The 10,638-nt window shown below is 42.2% G+C and overlaps 1 protein-coding gene across 4 annotated transcripts in view; it reads right to left on the bottom strand.

Moving 5' to 3' along the window:
- pcmt (protein-L-isoaspartate (D-aspartate) O-methyltransferase) overlaps positions 1-5,391 on the bottom strand; it is a 21,457-nt gene extending 16,066 nt beyond the window's left edge. For 2 of the 4 annotated variants that reach the window (XR_013817677.1, XM_079831837.1), the window contains exons 1-2: positions 4,850-5,104; positions 2,168-2,272 (exon numbers count right to left, since the gene is read on the bottom strand). Coding sequence is in view for 2 of the 4 variants with exons in the window: in XM_079831837.1 (XP_079687963.1) it covers positions 2,168-2,272; positions 4,850-5,033 (289 nt within the window). In the remaining 2 variants the exon portion in view is untranslated. Of the gene's footprint in view, positions 1-2,167; positions 2,273-4,849 lie in introns of all 4 variants that reach the window. The other 2 variants (XR_013817676.1, XM_079831838.1) reach the window with 2 other exon arrangements.
- Positions 5,392-10,638: the final 5,247 nt, after the last annotated feature.

Genomic DNA, 10,638 nt, shown 5'->3' on the forward strand with positions numbered 1-10,638 from the left:
GGCCGCTGTGAGACTTCGGTGTAAACGCCCACTGCTGTGATTGGCCGCTATGATACTTCAGTGTAAACGCCCACTGCTGTGATTGGCCGCTATGATACTTCAGTGTAAACGCCCACTGCTGTGATTGGCCGCTGTGAGACTTCAGTGTAAACGCCCACTGCTGTGATTGGCCGCTGTGAGACTTCAGTGTAAACGCCCACTGCTGTGATTGGCCGCTGTGAGACTTCAGTGTAAACGCCCACTGCTGTGATTGGCCGCTGTGAGACTTCAGTGTATACGCCCATTGCTGTGATTGGCCGCTGTGAGACTTCGGTGTAAACGCCCACTGCTGTGATTGGCCGCTGTGAGACTTCGGTGTAAACGCCCACTGCTGTGATTGGCCGCTGTGAGACTTCGGTGTAAACGCCCACTGCTGTGATTGGCCGCTATGATACTTCAGTGTAAACGCCCACTGCTGTGATTGGCTGCTGTGAGACTTCAGTGTAAACGCCCACTGCTGTGATTGGCCGCTGTGAGACTTCAGTGTAAACGCCCACTGCTGTGATTGGCCGCTGTGAGACTTCGGTGTAAACGCCCACTGCTGTGATTGGCCGCTATGATACTTCAGTGTAAACGCCCACTGCTGTGATTGGCTGCTGTGAGACTTCAGTGTAAACGCCCACTGCTGTGATTGGCCGCTGTGAGACTTCAGTGTAAACGCCCACTGCTGTGATTGGCCGCTGTGAGACTTCAGTGTAAACGCCCACTGCTGTGATTGGCTACTGTGAGACTTCAGTGTAAACGCCCACTGCTGTGATTGGCCGCTGTGAGACTTCAGTGTAAACGCCCACTGCTGTGATTGGCCACTGTGAGACTTCAGTGTAAACGCCCACTGCTGTGATTGGCCGCTGTGAGGCTTCAGTGTAAACGCCCACTGCTGTGATTGGCCGCTGTGAAACTTCGGTGTAAACGCCCACTGCTGTGATTGGCTGACATCTTTGCATATGAAATAGCTAGCATTACATGTGTAACTCTCTCATTAGAATGAACACGGTCACTCACATGTTGTGGCGTCACTGTCGAGTCCATAAAAGACTCGATAAAGTTACTCGTTACTCGTTCGTAAAAGTCTGTAAATGCTGAAACTGCGACTGATTTCCCAAAGAATCCACAGTGAAATGTAGCGAACACAAATAAATAATGAGACATTCACACTGATGAGAATAAATCAGCTCATTCCCAGCATTAGGATCCTCTGGAAGGGAATGTTATTAGTGTCCGTTCGTCACTCCTCATCATCTCACTAACACTCCAGTGGGCGGGGCATCTCACTAACACTCCAGTGGGCGGGGCATCTCACTAACACTCCAGTGGGCGGGACATCTCACTAACACTCCAGTGGGCGGGGCATCTCACTAACACTCCAGTGGGCGGGACATCTCACTAACACTCCAGTGGGCGGGGCATCTCACTAACACTCCAGTGGGCGGGGCATCTCACTAACACTCCAGTGGGCGGGGCATCTCACTAACACTCCAGTGGGCGGGACATCTCACTAACACTCCAGTGGGCGGGGCATCTCACTGACACTCCAGTGGGCGGGGCATCTCACTGACACTCCAGTGGGCGGGGCATCTCACTAACACTCCAGTGGGCGGGGCATCTCACTAACACTCCAGTGGGCGGGGCCAGAGTTGTGATGATGAAGTGGGCGTTGATCTTCTTCTGCAGAGGCGCTCTTTCTCCATCTATTACAGGCTCATTCACAACCAGTCGCTCTCTGGGCTTGGGGACAATAAAAACTGTTTTTGGACTAACAAGGAAGTTTTCAGCTCTGAAACTCACAGGATATTCGTATATGACAAAAGCTCAAGGACAATGTGATTTCTCAGTTCATGACCCCTTTAAAAATAACCGTGTGAGAGCGAGTTATAGGCTATATGATGTGTTATAGCCAGATATGGCGACGATACTGCAAGACACATCAGCGCAGATGAAAATTAAACGCTCAGTAAACGCATGAAGTGACCAGGCATAAACAAGACTATTATTTATGTACAGGCAAAATAAATTGTCAGCAAAAGCAGAAACCAGGAGGTATTTCAACAACTCGGGCGCTTTAAGTGCAGACTTTACAGCCGTCGATGACACAGTGTCCACACGATGATAACTCTGGACTGGAACTTACCTATAGATTGTGGCGAATCCATATACGGATTACATTTGGAGAAATGGGCGCGGTCTGTGGCCAACATGACTTCATACACACGGTCCGATTTAATGATCCCATTCTCTGGACAGAAAACACAAACACATTCACACTGGTAGGTTTATACTGGTTTAATATGGATAGTTTTGCACAAGCTTTTTCAAGATCACTTCGGAGAGAATCCCTTTTGCACCCTCAGATCTTCAAACATTTGCATACTTATATGCACTATTCTATGACGTTTTTAAGTATGATTAGTGTGAGTCGTGTGTTCACACTGATAATCCCAAAAAGAAAAAGTGCACTTTAAATCCCCGGATGATGCACTAAATGAACGGGAAAAACTAAGTGTGTAAAGTTGGACACTTCATGCACTCGACTGTCACAGCTTTAATGTCGTAGTGGAGGCGGAGGCACTTCCAGATTCAGATGTTGAATGACAAAATAACCATGTAAAGTTCATACACTCTAAAAAATGCTGGGTTAAAAATAACCCAAGTAGGGTTGAAAATGGACTAACTCAGCAATTGGGTTGTTTTAACTCAGCGGTTGGGTTAAATGTTTGCTTAAAACAACCCAATTGCTGGGTTAAAACAACCCAATCGCTGGGTTAGTCCATTTTCAACCCAACTTGGGTTATTTTTATTTATTTTTTTATAATTGTACCTTTAGGGGTACAATGGCTTGTCACTGGGGTGGGACCCTTAAGGCCCGGGTATACTTCACTTAACGCGCCCGGACGCGTCACGCGCGCAGCCCTGTCCTCGCGTCTTTCAAAGTATACTTCACAACGGATGCGCGCGGAGGATCGCGTTCGACACATGCGCAGTAAAAAAGTGTCTATGCTCCACCAGACATCGGAGGGCAGCACTGAGTCCTGTCATCAACGGGACATTCGCTGGGCATGATCGGAGAAGAACTGTAGTGCATCCACCATTGCTACATAGTTTGGAAGAAACACTGAAGAATCAAAAATTCTCTCTTTTTTTTCCCAAGTGTGTTGTTTTTAAACCGGTCTTTGCACACTCTTCTTCGACGGCTGAACACTGTGCTCAATACTGTGTTTATTGCCACCTAGTGGACTCTTCTGTACTGCTGGCGCATGCGCTGTTGCACGCGGACCGTCCACGCGGTCACAAAATTTGGGCTGCGCGCGGACGGGGTGTGCGGCCGGCCGCGAGCCCTCCGAGTGACGAAAATTACGTCATGCGGGCGGTGCACGAACGCGGACGGCCGAAGTATACCCGGGCCTTTAAGGGTACATTTTTGTACCTCTAAGTCAGAAGTAGGCAAGTTCTGTCCTAGAGAGCTGATGTCCTGCAGAGTTTAGCCCCAACCCTACTAAGCCACCATAGTATAAAACTCATGGCTCCCAGCATGCATTGCAGCATTAAGTATGTCACCATTGTTGAGATTCATATGCTGATTCTTGATATCTGTGTGCGGCTTTCAGGGTTGGAGCCAAACTCAGCAGGACATCGACTCTCTAGGACCGAACTTGCCTGCCAATGATTAATTAATTGTACCCTAAGGACCAATTGTTCACCTTTAAAAGGTACAATTATATGTTTTGTTCCCCAAGGAACAACATTGTACCTCCACTGTACCTTTTTTTCTGAGAGTTTAGTACGTCATTTGGGACACAGCTATTGTCCCATCCTAACAAACCATAAATCAATGTTTATTAGTATTATTATTTTTTTAAATGTCCCCTTGGTTTTGTAGTCCAGGGTAACATTTATGTCACAAGTTGAATTCATAGCCTTGGGAGTTTGTTCAAATCGCAAACCCTGAGTATCAGCGACAGCAAGCGGCACTAAATATAGCACACTGACCACTTGACCCCAGATTAAAGCCAGGAGATCAGGGTTACACGCCAGATGAGTATTATTAGCCTCTCTGGCCAATGACCAACTGTTGGATTAGTTAAAAATACTAATTTATGACTAGATTAGATGGGCTACAGTCACTGAGACGGAGCCAAACGCATGCAATTATAATAACGACAACAACAAAAATCTAATTTTTTGATTGTAGAACTAAATATTACATAAGACATGTAATAAACGCAGCACTGATATCAAAGCTCAAAGTGCTACTATGTGACGTCATCATACAGTGACAGATACAGCACGTGGTGTGCCACGCCCACTGAACAACTCCAACTGAAAACTGCATTAAACAACTAAACATCAGTGTATATGCGACCGTTTCCTACAGGAACGAGTGGATTTAACAGATAACGGCTGCTACTGTGCGATCAATGTGAAGAAAAGCCTTTGTCCAGTCACGGCGAAGCTAAATATTAACCTAAATGAGACATATTACATCCATCACGGCGATCATATAGACAGAGCACACGGTTTGAGAGTGACTAATCACATATTAGGCTGCTAGCAGCTAACTTAGCTAACCAAATGAAGAGTGCATAAGCACGTTGCAAGTTTTAAACAGCTTTGTTTTGCTCAAGAATAACACACACACACACACACACGTACAACAGTGAGATGAAGTCATGTAACGCGCAGCATCGCACTTTCCCCTCAGATGTAACGCAATGCTAGTTCACACGGACGCGCACTAACGTTACACCGAGGTAAACAAACCGCCGTTGCTAAGCACAAACAGTGCTTTTGCTCGTGTTAATCGTGTTAAACTCACTGCGGAGGTTGTTGACGAGCTCTGCGTGGCTCGCTCCTCCCGATTTCCAGGCCATTATTGAACACACTCTGCGGATCAGGTAGAGTGCGGCTGTCAGCGCCGCGCCTGCGCACACCGCTCTTCCGACGACCGTTACGACTTCCAGCACGGATACGTCACCAGACATGTCGCGCGACGCCCTCATCAACAACAACAACAACAACTCACTGCTGCGTCATTCATTCAAATCCGAGCTGCGTTTTCCCATATTATGAGTAAAGTTTGTGCATTTTCTGTTCATTCCTGCTGTAGATTCGCCCTGCTATCCGCTGCCAGCAGGAGGAAAGCACGAGCGCATTATCAGGGTGACGTTAGGCATTATCGGGGCGACAGATTTGGCACGTTTTCTAAATGCGAAACGACATTTTCTTAATCCAGTAACGTTAGTTTAGTGTAATGACGTAAGCGTGTGAGCTATTCACATAAGGGATTAGTAAAGTAGTGTAGCAAACAGACGAGTGTCTTCTTCTCTGGTTTTTAATTTTATCACGCAGAAGTTCTGCGTAACTTACGTCACTACAAGAAAATTTTGTTTTACACTGCACCTTTAAGTAAACAAACTGTTGAATCGTTAAAGGCACAATAATTTCTATTTTTTATTAATTTGTAAGGATGGTTTGATTAGTTTATTCACTTTATAGACATCTGCCTTTATTAACAGAACTGCATAATGTGCCTGATTTTAAAGGTGCAGTGTGTAATATTTATACGGATCTATTGATAGAAATGCAATATAATATGCATAACTATGTTCAGTGGTGTGTAAAGACCTTACATAATGAGTTATTATGTTTTTATGACCTTAGAATGAGCCGTTTCTATCTACACACACCGCGGGTCCCCTTACAGTGAAGCCGCCATTTTGTGCATTTTCGATCTCAAATCTGAGTTTTGATTTCTAAGTGATCAATTTATGTATAAGTGTTTTCACACATGATCATTGGCTGTATAGATCCTCAGTAAATGAATGTGGCATTTAAATGGCAATGCCCCCAAAGGTTTCACAAAGTTATTCTTGTCTCTATAACTTATGGCTTTCTAAAGACACGTTTATGGGTAAATAAAATATTAATAATATAAATAAAATGAATATCAAAACATTAAATATAATGTAGTCATTTTATTATAGCACTCATCAGATGTTCCTGCAAAACAGAGACAGAACAGTATAAACAAACTATGCAACAAACTAAACAGCAAATTACAAAAACATTATTATGTGAAAGTGAATAAAGTTGTGTGTGTGTGTTTTCAGTTATAAATATGTGTAACCCATATAGATAAATTATAATAATTGTATAATATTGAGCATTTACTTAATATACATTGTAACATTAGGCTACTTTACTCTAGCACAGTAGTCAGTTAAGCAATTAATTAATATTTTATATTAATATGTATGTAGCCTAGGCTACATCTAAAGGTAAGTCTGCTTAAAAAAAAAAATATTACACTTCGACATGTACAGAATGTGCACGTAAAAAAAAAACGTTCAAATTTGTCATCTTAACAGTTAAAACTGTGCGTCTTTACACGTACTAAAGTAACACGACGACAACTGACGCCTTAACACGACCAGAATGTGCGTTTCTACACATACAAAAGAAACACGTCAAAAATTGACGAGTGCGTGTTGACACGGTCAAAAGTCACGCGTATCGTATAAAGATATTTGGCCCCGGTCGCGTTCCATACTCACACTCAGATGTGTGTGATATGATAAAGCAGTGCTACGTTACACACACACACGAGCAGAAGAAGTGGAAGCGCTCGTCTGACAGAATAAAAGCTCAGCGACATCAAGACACGCCTTTGTTTTGAATAAGCGACCTCTAAAATATTACATATTGTGGCTTTAATGCACCGTGCAAAGCTACACATAATGCATTACAATATTATGTTACTCCCTAAAAAAGTAACTAATTGCATTACTTTTGCGTTACTTTTTCCCCTCCTGGGCTGGCCTTGCTTGCTTGTTTTTTTTATTTTTTTATGTAAAGGCCCTTTTACTCCAAAAGTTAAATGAAAAAGCCTCCGGCTGAAAGAAATGCAAATTCACTTCTGTACACAGAATCTCATTGAGCTCATGTTAAAATGCCCAACTTTACAGCAGAAGAACACATGTTTACAGTCTGGGACACATTGTGCTTTTGGTCTGTACGGCTAATTTTGCCCTTCATGACGACTGTGAGGGGGGTGAATTATTTTTATAACTCATTCATTTACATTATATAAAGCCTTAAAGTTCTGCATAATTAAGGGCGTGGCCACTTTGAGTGACAGGTGGATTGCCGTTTGTCTGCTGTCTGTTAGTCATCACGTCACCTCAGCTCCGCCCACATCCCGCCTCTTTGCCCATTTTCTGTTATCCAGGATTGACGAGCGATGACGCGATGCCAAGATGGCGACGGCCAGCTCGACCCGACTTTACGCTTCAAAACTGCTCTTCAGATCCTATGGGTGACGTCACGGACACTACGTCCATATTTTTTACAGTCTATGGTTTACACAACAACGATGTACTAAAAACACACGCCAACGTTGTCAGCGAAAATGACTAAAAAAGGCTGTATTAATCATGCCAGGCCAGTAGTTGGCGATGTCACTTTGTCAAGAAACACCTCGAAAACACGTAATACAAATGAACATAACGTCACCGCTTTCACAGAATCACGTTTTGTTGTTTACATGGAGACGGTAAAGGTATCATTTTCAAAACCTTTCACCCTGGCACCCATTTTCAAAAGCTTGTGTGAATGAACGGCCAAAACGCATACAACGTTTTTTTATTTTCAGTTGAAAGCGGTGTCGTGTAAACATACCAGAAGATGCGGGGAAGAAAGTTCAACAAGTTCAAGTAATTTTTGCTTAGTATGGTTGAAGTGGATCATCAGCAAAGTCAATGAGATTAAATACATAAAGTATATTTGTGTCATATAATATATTAATTAATCATTGCAGGTTTGTTTAATATTATGAGATTGCATTTCACTGTTTTTATTTATTTAGAGTAAGATGACAAAGACTTTGCAATGCCCAAGATGGCAAATAAGCCCCGCCTCTAAATGAAAGAGCCAATCGTTGATTAGTAAAGTCATCGCATCACTGCAGTTGCCGTTAGAAGCTCCGGTTACTATAGAAACAGTCAGTGTTTAGAATTGCGCATGCACATTATTTTTGACAAGGCTGAAAAATGCTGTTTTATTTCATGATTCAAGCATTTAGAAATTTATGAGACAGTTGTTGTCAGATTTCATTGGTGATTTCAAATATGAAACTTAATCGTAAGCTTGTCGAACAGTTTTGGAGAATTTGATGTTTCCCCATTCAGAGAGATAGGAGCTGCACTGGCATGCCCGAGGGGCGTTTCAAAAATGGCCGCCGAGTGAAATGACTCGTCTTAAAGGTGCAGTGTTTAAATTCTAGCGGCATCTAGGGGTGAGGTTGGGAATTGCAACCGTCTGTTGCTCACCCCTCCTTTTCGAAGCACATAGAGAAGCTACGGTGGCCCACACAGGACAAAAATGTTGTCGTCGGAGACAATAGAGAGTGACTAGCGAGCAGTTTGTCCGTTTAGCTACTGTAGAAACATGGCGGCACAAAATGGCGGCTTCACTGTAAGGGGACCCGCGGTGTGTGTAGATAGAAACGGCTCATTCTAAGGTAATAAAACATAACAGCTCATTATGTAAGGTCTTTACACACCACTGAAAACATAGTTATGTATATTATATTGTATTTCTGTCAATAGATCCTCATAAATATTACACACTGCACCTTTAAAGGGACTTTGAAGACGAGTCATTTCTTACTCCTGATTTCTCTTAACATAGGACAGGATAAATGGTAAAACAATAACTTGCGTTACTTATTTGAAAAAGTAACTCAGACATTTTGTTGTAAATTTGAAAGTAGGCTAATGCGATACTTAGTAAACACAGAACGTTCCCCTAACGTTCCCATATGGTTATTTTTGTGGGGAACCAAATAATATGTGCTTGAATTATTTCTATTGATTAAATAAGTTCAAAACAAGACATGGTTTGTAGTAGGCTGATGATTATTGACGTCCATTCATCCGTTTTCCATGCCGCTTATACCATATGGCCGCGGTTTTCAATAGGTGAGGCGCGCCTCCCCTGGGGGGCGCCCAAGAGCCACAGGGGAGGCGCGACGTGAAGAAAAAATAAAAATAAACCATATACTCGCGTCGCGGTATACTGGGTAAAAGCTACGCGGGATACTCGCGTCGTGGTACAAACGAGTTGACTGATTAGTGACAAGTAGTAATGCTGACAGATTAAGCAATGGCTCCTTCTGGCTCAACATGTGCACATGTGCTCAAGGCACAGGCCTACTCGAAAACTGAAGGATTTTATGAACGGCACCTGTTTTCAACACAAACACTTTACGCAGAAAGAGTGTTTCTTGTACTTAGAAAAAACTGCAATACAATTATTTTTTTAAGGGGTAGGCTATGTTTATTTTTTTCAATCATTTTAAAATTAATTGGAGAATGAACTTGAATGTGCCTAATAGCCTATGTGTTGTAGCCATTAAATAAACGCATTTAGTTTCATATGTTAAAATATTATGTTATTTTTTTCCATCTATATGTTGATTATGAAAAGTGAACACCATGAGTAAGATAGGATGCATCGGGGACATGGAGTGGGTCAGACATGATTGACCACTTCATTAAGTTTCGTTTTGTAGAAAGACTCTTTAGTTTAAAGTGAATTTCGTTTTGTATAAATTGTATCTTAATTTTAATAAATGTTTATTCAACAAATTGCCTGGATTTAATAAATAAGAAGCAAATATAGCCGCGATCAATTGCATTGCACGCGTGAACTGGAGCGCATCATAAATTCATATCTCATATCTCTAATTTTTTATTATAAATTAATCGAAACTCAGTTTATGCCTCATAGACATGAAAAATATTTAAGAAAGCTTTACATTTCTTTAAACGAAACTATTCAAAACGAAAAGAAATAGGCTAGCTAACGTTACTCAATGTAATCCGAATGGCCATGATGTGCATTTCTCTCTGTAGGCGTGTTCAATACGGAGATGGCGATCTTCAACTTAATTTTTGCAGCTGACACAGACAGAAAAGACTAGTGTAGGCCTACTAATACAAATCAATGCACGAAATCGAACTTTTTTATTTTACATTTTTATTAAGCTTTAACAAAAACTGGTCGATCTCAGCTCGAATGTGGACTTGAAGCAGAGACTGGCAGAAATGCCGATCACGCGTTTCTGGTTGTCTGTGGAGAGCGAGTTCCCTCAGATCTCCACTAAGGCTATGCAAGTCCTAATCCCCTTCACCTCCACTTGTGTGAGTGTGGGTTTTCCGCACTGACCATGATTAAAAATAAATACAGATCAAGGCTGCAGGTGAAGGACGACTTGCGTTTATTTCTCTCTGAAGTGCAGCCCCGCATCGAACACCTCTGCGCGTCAAAAGCGCGTCCTCATTGTTCCCACTGATATGGGCGGTTATTCAAAGTTCAAAATTAAAATTCAAATGACGTGAATGACACGTGCAAATTACATGAATGGTGCATTTTGTTTATTGTTTAAATCTGAATATGATATTAAATAATTTTAGCCACATACAAATCTTGTATGTGGCTGAAAAAAAATTGTAATGCAAATCTTATTGATCTGATAACATGCCTTCAATGCAGTTGACTGTTATGTGTTATGCGCTCCGTGAACAAAAAGCATTGTCGTTCATT

This window comes from Gobio gobio (genome assembly GCF_949357685.1).
Source record: "Gobio gobio genome assembly, chromosome: 12".
Classification (NCBI taxonomy): domain Eukaryota; kingdom Metazoa; phylum Chordata; class Actinopteri; order Cypriniformes; family Gobionidae; genus Gobio; species Gobio gobio.